At 37.6% G+C, this 19034-nt stretch overlaps 1 protein-coding gene across 3 annotated transcripts in view; it reads right to left on the bottom strand.

The window, feature by feature from the left end:
- The window catches only part of TM9SF2 (transmembrane 9 superfamily member 2), a 64821-nt gene that overhangs the window by 12155 nt on the left and 33632 nt on the right, over nt 1-19034 (bottom strand). For all 3 annotated transcript variants that reach the window (XM_054528683.2, XM_054528682.2, NM_001132555.1), the window contains 8 exon segments: nt 14891-15020; nt 13763-13887; nt 12063-12174; nt 10833-10912; nt 9928-10036; nt 7583-7715; nt 4467-4586; nt 2346-2403 (listed from right to left, as the gene is read on the bottom strand). In XM_054528683.2, the coding sequence (XP_054384658.1) occupies nt 2346-2403; nt 4467-4586; nt 7583-7715; nt 9928-10036; nt 10833-10912; nt 12063-12174; nt 13763-13887; nt 14891-15020 (867 nt within the window).

The following is a 19034-nucleotide window of genomic DNA, read 5'->3' as shown; positions in this document are numbered from 1 at the left end:
ACAGTTTTTAAGTACAACCACTTTCCCTTTTATCCTTTGTGCACTCTGCTTAACAGAAGAAAGCCTTCCCTAACCTGGAACCATGAAGATGCTCTTCCATATTTTCACACAGTAGTTACGCCTGGTGCATTTAGGTTTGACTCCACCTAGGACTGATGACTTTCTCCCTTCATGAAGAGAATCAGCTGTCCCAGCATCAATTATCTAACAGTTCCTCTGGCTCATGGTGCCACATCTAGCACGCTGCCATGGATATAGGGCCTACTTCTGTATTCTCCATCCCAGCAGCCCCTGGACTCTCCAAACACCTTCACAATGCTTGATCTTTTCATTAAGAAACATGGCGAATTTCCATCTCTTTCAAGTTAATAATCTAGTAGGCTTGTCATATGGATTGTGCGTACTTTGAGAGGTTATTTCAGGCACTGTATGGGTTTTCTGTGAATAGAGCCCTCTTCCAGCACAACTACCACTACTTGGAATACTAGTTGATACCTAGCCATTTTGCCAAACTCTTTTTATTAATTCTACAAGTTTTACAGCTAAAATGTGTTGGTGTTCTTCGTATACAAATAATGTCATCTATAAATAATAAGATGAAATCCACCTTTTTGTTTCCTCCTTTACTGTGAACAGAACTTAAATAACAAGCCATGAAAGAGATTTACTGAGAATGTCCCTAGTGTTTTATTATCAGTGATGTTGGTTCTGAATTAGAGATAAGATTCTTTTTAATACAAGGAAATATTTCTTTATAAATTTTTTTTAAAACCTGAAAACAATGCTCAATATTATCGAAGGCCATTTTACTGCATCTGTTGCAGTAATTATATGCAGGTGTTTATTTATGTAGAATTGTATGACTAGATTTCCTGTTATTAAATGATCCTTCTATTCCTAGGTGAACACCAAGTCCCCCTGCTCCGAATACTTGAGTTCTTAGCACGCTCTATTTACCTGCTGGTAAACACCCACTGTAAAGAGCAGGATGAAGAATATCAACCAGAGAAGGGTTGATCAGAGACATAAACGAAGAACCAGCACAGGATAATTTTTATGAAGCCAAAAAAGGAAGGAGTTTCAAGGAGAAGGTATTCCAATGTTAGACAATACAGAGAAGCAGAGACAGAGAAAATGGTTTCTGGATTTGAAAATGGGAACATTACTGGTAAACTTAAAAGTTTCAGTAAAATGATAGCAAAAAATACGAATGATGTGGCTTTACACTGCAAATGTTTACTGAGAAAATGAGAAGAAAGGAGTATAGACTATTTTTTTCAAGGCATTTTGTTGGGAATAGAAAAGAAATGAGATGGGAATAAGAGGGGAAGATGCTTATGATTCCTTTTTAGGGGAGACATGAGCATATTTGGAGGAATAAAAGAACCACATAAGCAGAACATGTGAGAAGGGAGCAATGGAAGATGTGTGAGATTGGAGGGAGAGGTGCCTGAAAAGCAAGATTCGGAGATTCTGCAGGAAATCACAGTCTTGGTAAGGAAGGACACCTTCGTGAGTTGACAGAGGGAAAGAAAACAAAGGACATGGCTTGAGAAAAGCATAGAAATTTGAATAGAACCGATAACTGAGAAGAATGTGAATCTTCGGTGGAGGTGACAGTCAGAGAGAATATTTATCCCAAATGTGTACTAAAATGCTGCTGCCATCACGCTTGCATTTCTAGCCTGCAAATGGAACAGTTCTGGTTTCTAGACTTCATCATCTTTGGCTTTCCTTATTGCTGTAGCCTGTTCACGTGTCAGTTCTTGCCCACCAGAAATGCGCAGGTTTGGGAGGAAGTGGGTTCTGTTTCTAGGACCAGAACCACATCAGATAACTGAGAGGAGAAGCAGTTCCAGAGAGTGAAGGATTTTTGTTTTGTTTTGCATTTGTGGTGGCTGCTTATTTTTTATTTTTGGTGTATATTACTTTATTTAATGGAATAAACTGTAAAAAGTGGCAATGCTTTGGATAAAAATGGGAAAACATATGCTTGACTGAACTATCTTCAGGTGAGGATTCCTTCCTGTGCTTGGGTCAAAAGCTTTAAATGCAGCCTACAGAACAACATGTCAGACTGACCACTAAAAACCAAGAAATAGAAAGACTTTGAAGAGAAGGAATTAAAACATTTCTCATGTCTAAAGGTACTTTCCCCAGATAACATATATGGTAATCATTTGGCAAATGTTTATAAAATATTTATTTTACCCCTTTTCAAAAATTAAATTTACTTTCTTAGGTACATGATTTAGAGACACGGAGAATTAAAGACTTGACGACTGAAAATTTGGGGACTAACATGTAACTATGTTAAGAAAGTAATTCTTGAAAAATTCACTTACCCAGGACAAAGAAATGATGTTAATAAAACATTTGTTTTCCACTTCTCACCTCCAAAGGCTATAGAAGAAAACAAAAGTTGTATAAATACAGATTTTCTTTAAAGCAAACCAAATATCCATATTACAAGTCTGATACTTGCCAAACTGTCAGACAGCACTGAGTACTCATTCCTAGAAAACGGTACTAGCAAATATAATATGATATTCCCTTATTAAAAATCCAAATCTGAGACATACAGCATGGGATTCCCTAGGTAAGTCCTGCTCTAGAGAATCAGGGGCAAGTCATCAGGATGAGTTCTTCTTTTCCCCTCACAACCAAAAGAATCCTTAAATCCTGAGCCAATATCAATCAATGGGCCTAGGCACAGGAAGAGCACACGGGATTCTCACTTCTCTTGCAGCCAGTTTCAGAATTTGTTATAAAACTAGGAACCGTCAAGCCTGATGTGCAACACATTTATACTTCCACAGTAGGCCAACTCTTCCTCTAGCGCTGTGGTTTCTAGGAGGAACTGTGGTTCCTAGGAGGTGCGTGTGTCAGATGAGGCAACTAAGAAGAGTAGAAGGGTTATGACCATTTGACAGACCATGTTTGCTAATATATGTTTTACTCTCCTTTGCCCCTCTCCAACTTGTTTTTTTTTTTCCAGTTTAAAGAATTCAAATACTGAAGTAGCTAGAGTGAAAAATGAAAGTACACCTCTGCTCCCAGTTTAAAAGTCAGAAATGAAACCGGCTGAGATCTCAGAACAGCTGTGATTTTTAAAAAAGTTCTAACATAGTTGATAGGCAAGTTTAAGTGCCACTTGCCCTCAAAGAAAATAATAAAATTATATATACACATAAGATCATATATATGTATCATGATTTGAACTCACAGTGTTTCTGATAAACAGACTGTTATGAAATGATTAATTCTGGGTTTACTACAATTCCAGTCAAAATTCAAGTAATACATGATCTGCAGCTGGGAGACCTGAAGGATGGGGAGGCATTAGTGAGAGGAGGGCGGACGTGAGCGGGGTGTGGGAAAGCAGGCAGCCTGGCCGAGGAACCGACAGAAAGCCAGTGTGGCTGAAATGGTGAGAAAGGGGGAGTGTGGCATGAAGTAAGGCTGGTGTGGCAGGCAAAGGGCTGCCTGTATTTTGTATGCATTAAAATCCATATGATGGCCCTAATCCTACCTCCTTTAGTAAAGGGGAAGAAAGAACTTGACAAAATTCACAGAAATTAAAACACACTTAAAACACACATACATACAGGGCTTCACATACTCAAGAGAGAACTGTGTCTGACAAGGTCTAAGTTAATCTTCTACCGGGGGCTGAGACTACCCAACCCCACATTCAGGTTGTCCACATAACTCTACTGTGCTTCACCTCAAAACTTTTTCATATTGCTAGACCGTGGGGAATCACTGTATATCCCAGACAAGACTGTGGCATTCCCGAGGAGGCCAGCTCTGGTCCCTGCTGACCCTGCCAGCTGCTTTCTAAGCCATCCAGTCCCATCTCAGCCTTACTCTGTGGCCCTGACCCTTTTGTTTCACTGAACTTTATTTTACTTCTAGAATGCAAGAACACAAGAGATTGTGACTAATGATATTACAAAAGTAACTTTCCAGCTCTCCAAAATAATGAGATCTTTGTTTACTTGAAACAGTATATTTTTATAAATATTAAATTGATACAATGTAAGTATGACTTCTCATATGTAAGAAAAGGTACACCTAGACATACTAGTTGTTTTAGTGAAAAAAATCAGTGATACTCATTTGTATACTTTTCTCCTTTATTAGTCTATGTGTGCATCTATGAACACAGCAAATCTAAGTTGTTCAGCCCAACTTGTTAGCCAAAGCTTAAAGAAAAAAAGAGGGAGGGGATAGTGGATAAGTGGCACAATTTGCTTGTTTCACTAAACATTTTCGAACAAATAAATTTTGGGATAGTAACTCATGTCACAAAAGGAATCACCAAGCAGGCTCCTTTTAACTAAGAACAGATCCCTATGAGGCACACTATTTACAAAGCATCACCATCTGATACCCAGGTCAGACCCACAGATGCAGCAGAGTCCCTTCCTGATCAGACGCCAGTCACAGTGGCTTTGACTTACACTTATAGAATCTGGCAGCAACATAGCCTGCAGGGGTGCCCAGCAGCACCCACAGGACCACAGCACACGTCATCAGTGCTCCTCGGTTGGCAGGTGACAAAAATCCCAGGCAAGCGAAAACTAAAACACAAATCATGAAAGGTTGTAAATGTTATTACTCTGTCTCCTTTGCTGTGAAATGATAGAGAAACCCTCTCATTTTTTAAAAGAAAAAAATACAACTTCATGCAAAACCATGTGCTCTCCTACCACGCAGCTCTACTCAATCTTAGTAATATTTAGCGTACTGCACCAATCTGATCATACATGAGGCAAACTTCACTTTGGAAGTTTCTTGTCAGAGTCCAGAATGAGAGATCACATCCTTCCTGTGATCAGGGGACGCTGACTGGATGCTCAAGAGTGCATTTGACTCTTCTGAGATTCAAGTACAGCCTTTAAAATTGACATAAGTGAAAATGTTTCCACTATGAAATATTCCCACTGTTCTTTCATTAAAAATATGGGGGGTCATCTGGGGGTAAAAAAAAAAAAAACCCCAAAACCTTACAACATTCAAACAGAAGAGACATAATCTAATCAAAGAACAAAATGAGGGAGAAAGATTTCATATGGCCATTAGCTTTTCACAAATTACTGAAAGACCTTGTCAGCAATGCGGGGAAACCCTGGCCCTACCTTATTCATGTGGTTAGCTTTGTTTGCTCTTCCCTATATAAGCCTTCCTACTAATGAGAATTAAAATGCTATATTATATTCATAGAAATTCCCAGCTTTAAGCTGGGGCTCAGAAGTTATAAGGTGCTCAGAATCCCAAGGTGAGTAGGATACTGCTGAGAACTGAGTTTCAGGAGGCTCAGCAAGAAAATCCCCATTGTTTCCCCCCCCTTGTTTCCCCCAAAACGCGCATGACCAAGCACGTATGTGAGCAAGCACGCACACACACCTCTGACAAGACCCAGAGTCATGATCAGCAGGAAACACATCAGGGTAGCTTTAGAAGATGTACCAGGATTTCAGCTAAAATGCAACCCCTTTCCCCTCCTCGACCTGAAAAATGGACTGCCCTTCAGCAGAAAGTTCCTATTTGAGGACTTAAGGAAAATGATTCCCATCGTATTCTATCCTAGACTCTCTGAAACTTTCCTTCCTTAAAAGTCCACTTTTCTAGCTGACCCCAATAAAAACCAGAGCATCGCAGAAGACAGCTCCTAATAAGATTTGAAAGCAGGAGTTGGCTGGGTGCGGTACCTCACGCCTGTAACTCCGGCACTTTGGGAGGCCGAGGCGGGCGGATTATGAGGTTGAGAGATCGAGACCATCCTGGACAACATGGTGAAACCCTGTCTCTACCAAAAATACAAAAATCAGCCGGGCGTGGTGGCAGGTGCCTGTAATCCCAGCTACTCAGGAGGCTGAGGCAGGAGAATCACTTGAACCCAGGAGGTGGAGGTTGCAGTAAGCCAAGATCACGCCACTGCACTCCAGCCTGGTGACAGAGCGAGGCTCCGTCTCAAAAAAAAAAAAAAAGAAAGCAAGCAAGCAGAAGTTTATCTTCAAACATTCATTCTGCTCTAAGTCTAGTTTGGCTCTCCGTCACCCAGTGCCTTCACCCTACCCTCTGTCCAAACCTTTTTTATGACACCTTTTCCTGACCTATTCTCTTTAGTATGACTTACTTCTCTTTAGTATGACATAGTTACAAATTCTAGCTCTACCTATCAAAGTTGTATCTCCTTAAGTTGTTAGTAGATTAAAAAAAAAAGATATCCTAGTCAGTCTTCAAATTGAGCCTGAAGGTGTGAGTTTGGTTCCCAAACTTATTCAGTGCCAGACATTTGGAAATGATACTGCTCTTTCAAAGCATTTATATAATTAATTTTATCATAAAAATTTGGAACAACTTTACTAACAAAAATAACTATGGTATTATGTATTTAATATGTAATCAAACATAAAAAATAAATGTTTACTAAAAAATTATTAAAGGTTAGTTTCTGAATTCTTCCAGTATATTCATTTGTTGCTATTTATCAGTAGCAGGCATCAATACAGTAAAATACATTAAATAAAGGTAAAATTTAGAAAATTCTATTCATAAACATTTTTTATCTTCCAATTAAGGAAACTGGAAGACAGTGGAATTAACATATACCCAGAGGTAGTTTCAGAACAACCCCTGTGGCTATCAATACCTCTAAGGAACATTTATTAAAAAAAAAAAAAAAATTGTCCTAGTTGGCAAAAATTTAAATACAATTTCTGAAGTTGCTGAGGTAGCTCAAAGAAGAGAATCTTTTTATGGAGGAAGGAAGGTCTTTCCTACACACTCGCTTTCTCTAGAGGAGAGAGATCCTGCTTCCTAAATCCTCCCTAGATGAGAAGGGTCTACACAGTGCTTCCTGGCCCATCCCTTCTTTTCCCACCCTCCTCTCTCCGTGGAAGCCAAGAATATCCTGCAACCCTAACCAGACTGTGCCTGCCCATGATGACTGGGTAAAAGAGACCCTAAATGGTCCTGGTTCTGGGCTGTTTAGACTCAGATACTGATGGTCTTTAAGGACCTGTTCATCTCCAGCCCAGTGCCTCCCTGACAAAGGCTTAGTCTAGGAAGAGCTGAAGGGAGAAACCAAGAGTCAGTCTTTGGGTGCAGCTAAGCCTGCCCCAAGTCACTTAGATTCTGAGAACCTAAAGGGCTCTCAGAAATAATCTGGCTTACCTACCCACTTAGAAAAACTGTGGGTTTTTTGTTTTTTTTTTTTTGAGATGGAGTCTTGCACTGTCACTCAGGCTGGAGTGCAGTGGCGCAATCTCAGTTCACTACAACCTCCGCCTCCCAAGTTCAAGCGACTGCCTCAGCCCCGCAAGTAGCTGGGATTACAGGCGTCTGCCACCATGCCCAGCTAATGTTTTTGTATTTTTAGTAGAAAGACGGGGTTTCACTATATTGGCCAGGCTGGTCTCGAACTCCTGACCTTGTCATCCGCCCGCCTTGGACTCCCAAAGTGCTGGGATTACAGGCATGAGCCACCACGCCCGGCCAGAAAAACTGGTTTTTAAGCAATTACTGTATTTAGAAAGTATTTTCTACTTGAAAATTTTCAGTTAACACTTACATAGAGTCACAAAGGTCATAATTAAAATCTGTGTCCCGGATCCTAGAAAGACTGATAGCAGCATCCCTTTTCTTGGAGGACGGAATATATCACCATGAACAAGTTTCCAGCCAAATTCTTCCTGGGCATCTTCCTAAAAGGGGAATGAAATCAGTTCAATTGTCTCATGGTATCAACAAGACAACTATAGACAGTTTGTTCACTGCTGAATATGCTGTTACAGAAAAAAGGTTTTTTTTAAACTTAAAAATGTTAGTATCTATTTCAATTTTGAAGAATACAGGTTGACTCATGGAGCTTAATATGGCTTTGTTGAACTGTCTTATATGTCAGTTTCTTGAATTTATGACATTAAGGTCTACAAATATACTTACTGAGAAACTTTACAAAGACAATGTGATTGCTACCTAGTTCTACTCTAAGTCAAGCTTTGTGATCTGACTTGATGACAATTTTTAGTCACATTCTATCCTGTTCGTCCTACTCTTAATAATCTCCACAATAAGCAAACGGCATTAGCTCTCATATTCTAGCTACTTTGCTAATACAGTAAGCATGGATGTAAACATTCATTGAGCACCAACTATAAGCTCGGCTCTGTTTAAAACACCAGATACCACAGTGAGTGTAACAGAAAAATTCCTACTCTCAGGAGTACATGATCTCATTGGGAAGGCAGACAATAAACAAAATAAGTCAGGAAAGTATACTGAACATTAGATGGTAATAAGCGCTATACAGAAAAACAGGATGTATGGGCGTCTTCAGGACAGGATGTAACTTAAATGCGATGGCTGGGAGGGGTTCAATGGGAAGATCACATTTTGTAAAGATCGGAGGGAGGTAAGGGAACTAGCCATGTAAATGAGGGGCGGACCTTCTTAGCAGATAGAACAGTGAGCTTCGTGAAGGCTCTGAGCTGGGAACCTATGTCTGCCTGGTCTGAGGAACAGCAAGGTAGCCGGCACGGGTGCAGCAGAGTGCTGAGGTAACGTGGGGTCTTAGAGGCCACTGTAAAGCCTCTGACTCTTGCTCTGAGTGAATAGAAGTCCCTGGAGGGCCGTGCTCAGGAGTGAAATGATCTGACTTCTGTTTGAGCAGCTTCATTCTGACTGCTGTGCTAAGAGATGGGAAGTAGGACAGGGTTGTGGAAGCAGGGTCGCCACTGGCCCGGTTCCACATGGCAACACTGTGCAAATTAAGATAAAACTCCATTAACAGCAATTATGTGGAACAGCCAATTATAAGCAGAGTATTTTAAAATCACTTTAATATTTAATAAGACATAAAATCAATAAAAATCATAGGAAAGAGACTATAGAGTACAAACGTTAAAAGCTTATAAATATTCATATATATTTTTCCCAATCAGAACAGGTCAGAGAGGTTGGGGGACAGGAGGCTGAAGAAGCTGGGGGAAGAGAATACAATAAAAACCTGAGTTTTTTGCATTCATTCCAAATTACTGTGACTCTTGTGAAAATTCTTTTATTATGTTGCCATAAAATGAAGAGTAGAAAATGTATAACATCATGCAACTTAAAAAGTTTGAGTGAGACTAAAGAGGCTGGGACATGCAATTATTTTAAATATACCAAAAGGTTGAAATGATACAAATTTGTTAAAATTAGTTTTAAAAAATTAAACAACCACACAAATAAAAATTGCTTAGGAGTTATTCCATTCAACTTTGTGGTTTCACAAACGGGTATGTGTCAGGGATGGAGAAACCTTACAGAGTTGTAACTGTGCCCCTACACCCCACGCTGCACCAGTCCATTCCCACACAGGAGGCTGTGAACAGCTCAGCTCCCAAGGCTGTGCTGACTCCATTTCTATTTTTTTTTTTTTTTTTGAGACACAGTCTTGCTGTGTTGCCCAGGCTGGAGTGCAGTGGCACCATCTTGGCTCACTGCAGCCTCCGCCTCCTGGGTTCAAGCAATTCTCCTGCCTCACCCTCTCGAGGTAGCTGGGACTACAGGTACCCACCACCACACCCAGCTAATTTTTGTGTTTTTAGGAGAGATGGGGTTTCGCCATGTTGGTCAGGCTGGTCTTGAACTCCTGACCTCAGGTGATCCGCCCACCCCGGCCTCCCAAAGTGCTGGGATTACAGGTGTGAGCCACCACGCCAGGCCAAGAATATTAATTCTTAAGTATCACTTTCTTATTTGACAATGTGAATTCAAGATAACTTTTGAGAAGAATTTCTTCCTTGTTTTGTTTTTGTTTTTTTTTTAGAAGAATGTTTTAAAAGCAGATTCTAAAGCTATTATTTTACCTTTTCACAAAATAACAATAAACAGTGTCCTTGGCAGACTAAAGACTAAAATGTTTCCACTTACCGTAGAGTCCATCTGATTATATCTGGCAATATCTTTGTGCAGTGTCCGTAACATAATCATAGCTACCATTCCAGATAAGAAGAGGACAATGACCAGGGAATTCATAATGCTGTAGAAATAAGCGCATCATGAGTAATCTGTAGCTTAATCCTAGGAACAGTAAAACTCTTTTAAAAACTGTTTATTGAGTAACATTAAAACTGTCTTCATCAAAATCAAAATGAAAGCTACCTAAAATCCAACAAATTCAATGAACTGTGTTCTTTCATGTTTCCCTCCAGTAGCTAAATAACATTATATACTTATCATAATACAGTTTCATAGTCTGTTTAGAACTAGAATTTTTTGGTACATGGTCAATATTATGAAATAACTACTGTGCCCAAATCACTGCCACAACAAAGGACTGGCTTGTGCCCTCAAGAAATTTACTGAAGAACAACTTTACTCAGTAAATTAGTGAGTAAAGTGTCTCTTTACTGATCAAAGTGATCTTTACTGATCAAAAAGATCAGACAGCAATAGGAAAAGGAGGGTTATGGCAACATGAACAACTTTCTAGATAAAAGTTTTGAATCATGTTTGAAGGGGATAATAATAAAGTCATAGCAACAACAGCGGCTTCTGTTTCTGAACACTCTTATGTGCCAGAAAATGTCCTCAAATGCTCTGTCCCATTATGTCCTTTAATCCTCACAACAATCCCATAAGGTGGGTATTTCTAGATAAAGAAACAGACACTGAGAAATTAAGGGACCTGCCATGACTCACAGTGGCTGAAAGCCAGGATTTGAACCCAAGGCCAGACTTTTGAATAAAGTAGAGAGGATTTGAGAGTAAATGAGATGTTCAAACGGACAGAGAGTAAAGTAGAAAGCAAAAGCAGGCTAACTCTGTACTCTTACCTAAACCACTGAATGTGGGTATGAGGCATAGACTCCAGAATATAGTCCCATCTAGATGCCCATCTGATCTTTTTATCTTCCTAGAGGAGATTAAAAAATCTCTTTAAGTAAACATCTGCTGACAGCACATTAAGAACAAAAAAAATCCCATTCAAAGCTTGCCCTTCCATTGAGTCAACAATTGCAATTTCTAAATTATCATAACTTTGGTTAGTCCTTAGATTCAGAGAGTTTCAGATTCACTAAAGTCTAGGGGAAATCAGAGTAAGATTATGCAACCAAAAAAAAAAAAAAATTCCTAGTAATACCTACTAAAAGTATTGCTTTAAATTATAACTAGATGTTTAGATGTCAACATTTAGTGCTATATGTAGGTTTTTTTTTTTTTTTAAGAAAATAATGGAATGGAATGGAATAATTATTCTTTTCTTTATGCCAGAGGCAACTAACCAGACCAGTCATCCCAGGCACACTGAGCTCTTAATATCTAGAAATATATACTATTTACTGCACCAGATCTGCAAAATGAAACATTATACGGGATATTAAACATCACAACTATATTGGATTGCCAAAAGTTTTAAAAAATAGAGGTGGAACACTGCCTAAGATTCTTGCATTTTAACGATAAACTTGCATTTTAAGAAACTTCGCTAATAAAAATACTCCTTTCAATTTTCTAAGACAATCTCCCAATTGGAAACTCTTCATTTAAAGTTCATAATTAAATCTCGATTTTAAAAATGGTGAAAAAATAGAGGTAGAATACTAAGATTCTCATAACAATGAATTTGCATTTTAAGAAACTTCGTTAATGAAAGCACTCCCTTCAATTTTGTAAGACAATCTACCAATTGGAAGCTCTCCATTTAAAGTTCACACTTAAATCCTTTAAAGTATGGTGTTGATTTCCCAAATGGTTTCTGAATATATCTCTGGCATTTCCATCCCGTCCTCTAGGCCTGTTTTCTACTTTTGTCTTATATGTATCTCTTATGCTTAACACTAAATCAGGCTCAAGTCTCCAACTTCCTCTACATTCTCATTTGAACTAAGACTCAGTTACAAGAGTGATTATGTTGCTTGGTACACTGACAAACTATCCTAAAAATCAGCTCATTAATAGCTTCTTTATTTGACAAGCATAATCAGTAACATTTTAATTAGTTTAAGTAGTACAAATTTAAAATCAATTTCAGAGTTATACTAAAGATAACACAACAGACTCACCTCGAAGCTAACAGAGTAAGTATAGGCAATTTTTATCTCCCCAGAAGCCTTGTTACTTATGTCCATGGGGGGCCCTGAGCAGTCTGGTTTATCTATATGGGTATGTTTGAAGCTGTGGGAAGAAACATTTTGGCAAGATGCTGATAAAGTACAATTTTTTTTAAATGAGGTAAAGTAAAGGTTACAGATTTTGTACGTATTTTAAAATGCTGCTGAAAAAGGTGAAATTATTCATGTCACATTTAATAGCATAAATATTTACTTCATATGTGTACAAAATTATAAACATACTTTTGAAAACACTATACTTGAAGAGCATTTAAATAATCTTTTTTTTTTTTTTTTTTAATTTTTGGGACAGGGTCTTGCTCTCTTACCCAGGCCTGAGTGCGGTGGTGCCATCACAGTTCAATGCAGCCTCAAACTCCTGGGCTCAAGTGATCCTCCCGCCTCAGTCTCCCAAGTAGATGGGACTACAGGTGTGTGCCACCACACCCCACGCCCAGCTAATTTTTCATTTTTTGTAGAGACAAGGTCTTGCTATGTTGCCCAGGCTGGTCTTGAACTCCTGAGCTCAAGCAATCCTCCTGCCTCTCAAAGTGCTGGGATTACAGCATGAGCCACCATGCCTGGTCTTTTTTGTTTTTTGTTTTGTTTTTGAGACAAGGTCTTGCTTTGTCACCTAGGCTGGTGTGCAGTAGTGTGATCTCAGCTCATTGCAGCTTCAAACTCCTGGGTTCAAGTGATCCTCCCACTTCAGCCTCCTACAGGCACGGGCCACAGTGCCCAGCTAATTTTTAAATTTTCTGTAGAGACAGGGTCTCACTATGCTGCCCAGGCTGGTCTTGAACTCCTGGGCTCAAGTGATCCTCCCACTTCAGCCTCCTACAGGCACATGCCACCATGCCCAGCTAATTCATTTTCTGTAGAGACAGGGTCTCATTATGTTGCCTAGGCTGGTCTTGAACTCCTGGCCTCAAGTGATCCTCCTGCCTTGGCCTCCCCAAAGTGTTCAGATTACAGGTGTGAGCCACTGTGCCTGGCTAAATAATCTTATTTAAAAAAAAAAAAATACTGATGGAGTTTAACTGCCATCTTATTATGGCATGTATTTCTTTACCACCAGTGCATGAGAAAAAGGCTAATTCAATGGCAGAAAAAGTCATGAAAAAAATGAAATATTTCAAAAAAAAACCTCATAAATAACTGATATGTACATTCGTGATAAAAAATAATAAACAAGTTGAAGAGATCTCTTTCAATGGCTAGTATTTCATACTGGCATCTAACACTGCATAGGGGCTTGAGAAATCACAGTACTTGTCCACTCATTTGGGCCTCTGACCAGAGGAAAGCCACAGATTATCTGAGGCAGTGTTCTTTCCACTATGAAGGGGACCACTGGCCCAACCACTCAACTTCTCCTTCCCCACTGACACGTGAAAAAGCTGTCAAAACCTCCTGACTGAAAAACAAAACACAAAGGCACCTTGGCTTGACCGTTTATCATGACAGGAAAATAACTATTGGTATGGTTTTCTGGACAACCCATAACTCAGTAACAAATCATGCCAAAGGGAGTTTTAGTAAAATCAATCCTGAAATGTCAGAATATTAAGGAGTAATTGAGCCCCAAATACTTATTCTTTGGGTCTAAATTTCACTTATACTTGTTTACTTTTTATCATTAATATAATTACCTTTTTGGTTCAAGTTTAGCAGCCACTAATCTTGCTCCCATGGACCCAGTTTCAACAACATGATAGTATATTTTGATGTCAACATGGTTGAAGATGTAAAATGTATCTCTTTCATGGAATTCTGACTGCAGAACAGAACTTAAAAGTTAAAGGTAGAAAACTGACTACATAAGAGTCAAAACTTACAACTTTAAAATGGGCTACAACAAGTAAGAAAATTTAAGTTTGAACGGAATTTTAAGCCTTTCACATTAACATGTTTCAATTTTATACTTAAACTCTTTTTAAGCCAAAAATTAATTGGGGAAGGTATATGCTTCTTAAAGTTTTTTTACATAAAATCTAGTAAGTACAAATTCAAAAGAACACTAATCTAGTATTTTCTAGCCTTTCATTTAAAATGAAACAAAATAAAATTTAAAATATTATGAGCACACTAAAGTTTACACATTTAAACACTTTTCCTGCCTGGAAGCTTATAAGTTTGGGCTAAACTCATAACCTAAATTATTCAAGTATCTCTGGTCAGCACTTACAAAAGCACTAACTGATATAATCAGTTTCATGATTAACTCATGCTAACTTCCACTGAATCAGATCCATTAAGAGATTTAAATCAGGTTGATTTGATTACACAAAATTCATTTTAATAGATATCCCCACTTAGTTCTAATTACCTTCTATAGTAATGTCTCTATTTGATTAATCTATTTTTAAATATAAAAGAATGGCCTCAAAGACAGATAGGTCTTAAAAAGGGTATAATATCTGACTTCTGCAATACAAATTTAGTTAACTTATAATGAAGCCTTTTTTGAAACTCTACTATGTACATTTTGTAATATGTAAGATTTATGAGAGTTAGGACAAAGTTCTAGACCTTACCATAGCATTTAACATACAACAGACAATCTCAGTAAATGTTGAACTGAATCTGAATTATTCCAATTCTAAAGCTCAACTTATAGATTATTAATCTGCTCTAAGTTTAAGACTGAAGTAGTTGTACTTCAGAACATCTGAACTGTACACTCATTCAACGAATATAACAATTTTTGTCCAGGTAAAGACTGAATTCTATCAAAAGCCATGTTTTAAAAAGCAACAAAGAGTTTATCATGAACTTACATTAATAACACAGGCATCTTTTGCATGGCCTTTATCTGTAATGTAACAGCCAATAGGAAATCCAGGATTACAGAACCTCTGACCATCTTCAACATCGTAACACCACGTTACAGGCATATTATCCACAATCCTACACACGGAAAGAAGAGTTAAGTTAGAAAAGAACCCACCAAACATGACAAAGAATTACTGCCCAAATCAGTGTTATCACTTTGTAAAATTTAAATGTGTAAATGCCTTAAGATTACAAAAACCACAAAGAATGTTAATGAAATGTGCTACTTCATAAGCAATAACAATATGCCAGTATCTGATACACTGCAGTGATGGAAAAAACTACAGGCTGGTCCGAGTGCAGTGGTGTTTACAACTAATTGATCACAACCAGGTACAGCACTGCTTCATTTGACTAGCCTTAAAAAAAGAAAAGAAAAAAAAACCAAAAAACTTTGTACCTTTTTTGAAAGGATAAATGGTAGGTAGGAAAGAGTTTTATAAACTAATTTACTGTAATTGCTAATTTAACAATACTATTTAGACACTTCACTGTAATTTACCTTTAGCAGAACACTCACAGCTCTAAATAGGTACACAAAGCAATATATCTAGTTCCTCAGGAACAGTTTATTAAACAGTAGAGAAGGAAATGCCTCTTATTACTCAGGTTATTCAATAAGAAAGGAATACAATTGCAAGATGTAGGAAAATATTAAATTAAGAGCCAGGAGGAAAAGTGAAAGTTATAGAAAAAAATTCTGTGAGAACTATAAATCCAAGTTATTTCTAAAAGAAATACTGTTACAAAGCTAGCGAACCAAATCTTTCAAGTTCTATAGCGAAAAAGGACTTAAATAATAAAAGCAGGAAATAAAGTTCTGTAGCACCATATAACCACATTACAGTCCAAGCATGTGGCCCCCTGTGCCCAGAGTACACTGCGGGATACAAATAAAAAAACTACTCAAAATATAGCAGCTATGTTATAGTCATAAGATGACACTCCAGGGCATGTTTTATTTGTTAATTAATGTGTGCCTTAGGAAGTAAAATTATGATTCTATATTCACCCAAGGTGTACCTTAATGACCTAATAAAACATGTCTCGTCACCTTTAAATGCTATTTAACAGTACCCAGTGTTCAAAATTTTAGAATCACCTATACTATTAAACTGCTTAGTATTATAATCAGCAGGCTAGTGGTTCCAATGAAAAGACTATAAAATATTAGAAGCATAAACGCATTGTTATATAAAATAAATAATTCAGATTTTCTGCAAGCTTAACGAATCCGTTAATTGCTTTAATTTTTTAGATAGAGATGAAGTTCAATTAATGAATATATACTAGCAATATATAGTATCTTCATGCTACCATACTGGAGGGAAAGTACTACATAAAAATTATAGTGCTAGTTACAAAATGAGAAATTAAGGGGCAATTTAGGTTTTATAAAAGCCAACATCCTAAATGTATCATTTATATAATACCTTGACATAATAGCTTTTTCTGGTAATAGGAAGCATTTAAAAAAAAAAAAATCCCTTTGAAATAAATTTAAGAAAACTTAAAGGATATCTTTTTTTCCCTCGAGACAGGGTCTTGCTCTGTCACCCAGGCTGGAGTGCAGTAGCATGATCATGGCTTTCTGCAGCCTCAACCTCCCAGGCTCAAGTGATCCTCCCATCTGTGTGCCTCCCAAGTAGCTGGGACTACAGGTGCATGCCATCACACCTGGCTAATTTTTAAATTTTTTTTGTAGAGTTGGGGTCTCACTATGTTGCCGGGGCTGGTCTCAAACTCCTGGGCTCAAGTGGTCCTCCTACCCTGGTCTCCCAAAGTGCTGGGATTACAGGTGTGAGCCACCATGCCTGGCCAAATAATATGATTTTCAATTACTGTCTTCCTAAATTAACAAGTAGTATTTATTTAAATTTCTAATATCAAAAAAATTAAAACTCTTATTTCCAATGTGACAGACTGAATAATGGGAAGAAGACTCGCAAGGATAAAGGCTGAATGACTCCCAACTTTTTATCATGAAGATAAACTCTTTTCCTTTACTTCTGTCTGCTCTCCAAGGACTCCATTTGAAACAGTTCTACCAATCAAGCTTCATTTAGTAATAACTTGTTTTTCCAATAAATTAATTCCAAAAGTTTCTAATCAGAATAACCCATATTGTCACAATGCACTCAGAAAATTACAGCCCAAAGCAAAGAAACCTGGCATTTAACAAGTTGGCATTTTTTTTTCTTTTCCTTTTTTTTTTTTGCAGTTGCAAGATTTAATAGAGTGAAAACAGAGCTCCTATACAAATGGAGGGGACCCAAAGAGGGTAGCCCACAGTTGGCATTTCTATGTAGCTTTAACATGAGTACATTTGTAGTATTCATTAGGATTTTGAATTTTTGAAAACAGCACATCATTCTCCTTTGCTAACTTGGTGGGATCTGGGATTGGAACTCACTAAAGTATCTTCAAGACCCCTTTATAATTCAATAAGCTATAGTCCAGTGGTTCTATGATACTAAAAAATGGTAAGTGCTCTGATAACTAGTTAATTATATTTTTATAAATAAAATATCATGAAGATTTGGAAACTCAGGCAAGAAGTATAATCACAAACCACACAGAGCACAGCTGAAGAGAGTTTTAAGTGTCTGGTGCTGGTATCAAAGCAATAGTTTCAGGAATCACAAAACAGCTTAGCAGCTACTGACAGAGTAAGCCAAAAAGATCCTCAAATTATGTTCTAAAGTCCCAAATAAGAATAAAAAGTATGGCCGGGAGCGGTGGCTCGCGCCTGTAATCCCAGCACTTTGGGAGGCCAAAGTGGGTAGATCAAGAGGTCAGGAGTTCGAGAGCAGCCTGGCCAACAGAGTGAAACCCCGTCTCTACTAAAAATACAAAAATCAGCCAGGCATGGTGGCAGGCACCTGTAGTCCCAGCTACTCAGGAGGCGGAGGCAGGAGAATTACTTGAACCCGGGAGGCTGAGGTTGCAGTGAGTCAAGACTGTGCCACTGCATTCCAGCCTGGGCGACAGAGCAAGACTCTGTCTCAACAACAACAACAACAATAACAAATAAAAAAAATAAAAAGTATTTGTCAATTTATATAAGAAACTATTATTAACTGTTCTTTATAGTGAGAATAATAAACTAGAGCACGGTTCCAATGTCATGTGGGAGAAATTATGATTGATTCATGCAGTGAATTATGAAATTATGAAAAAGATGGAGGAGGTTATAGATTTACAATGTTACCTGACCTGAAAAAAGTCCATAATATTTTCTTAAATAAAATGAGCAAGTTGCAGAATAATGTGTACAACAATATTTTAGTTGCATTATTTTAAAACGGGACACACCCTTTTCTATACCTCTATATGCATAATAAATATAGAAACACACATGAGAAATAATAGTGTTAGTTCTATAGAACAGAAATGAGGCTGAGAGTGACAGAAGACTTACTTTTACTTAATATTTTCTTGTACTGCTTGTGTTTTTTCATCGGCATGTATTGCTTTATGATTTAGAAAATGATTATGCTCTCCCCAGTATGTCTTAGTGCAAAGTATAAAATAAAATGTGCTATATTCACAATCAAACTCCCTAACAGAATACTGTAAATTCCCATGGGTACATAGCATTTCTGTATCAACTCTACTGTCTGTGCTTAAAATCAAGTTATATAGTAAAATCTTTCTGAAATAGGTCATGGACAGAATATACTCAAATAACGGTTTCAATAAATTCATCAATGTGAATCAACATTTTCTAAATGTATACTGAACTGATTAAAGGGTTACACTTAAAATCATCAACTTTTCTGATTCAACTGCAAAATCATTATCTACCAGCAATTTCCCAGGTAATTTTTTTAAAGCAGAATAGTTTAAGTTTGCAACTGATATACTGATTACAAATCATTCAGTAAATTTTACTGTCTGATGCTTTCTTAGTTTGTACACTATTTTATTTATTCTTTCTTGTTATTAAGCATCTTGGCATTATAATGAAATCTTTGTTAACTGCATCATAAATTAGTTAAAAATATCTCTAAGTACTTCCCTGTCAGGAGGCTACTGAAGAACTGCTTCTATTACCTTCAGGAGCAAAGAATAAACAGTATTCTTTGG

Source organism: Pongo abelii, chromosome 14, assembly GCF_028885655.2.
Source record: "Pongo abelii isolate AG06213 chromosome 14, NHGRI_mPonAbe1-v2.0_pri, whole genome shotgun sequence".
In the NCBI taxonomy this organism is placed as follows: domain Eukaryota; kingdom Metazoa; phylum Chordata; class Mammalia; order Primates; family Hominidae; genus Pongo; species Pongo abelii.
Note: the sequence above shows the minus strand (reverse complement) of the source record. Positions and strands in the feature narration are given on the sequence as shown.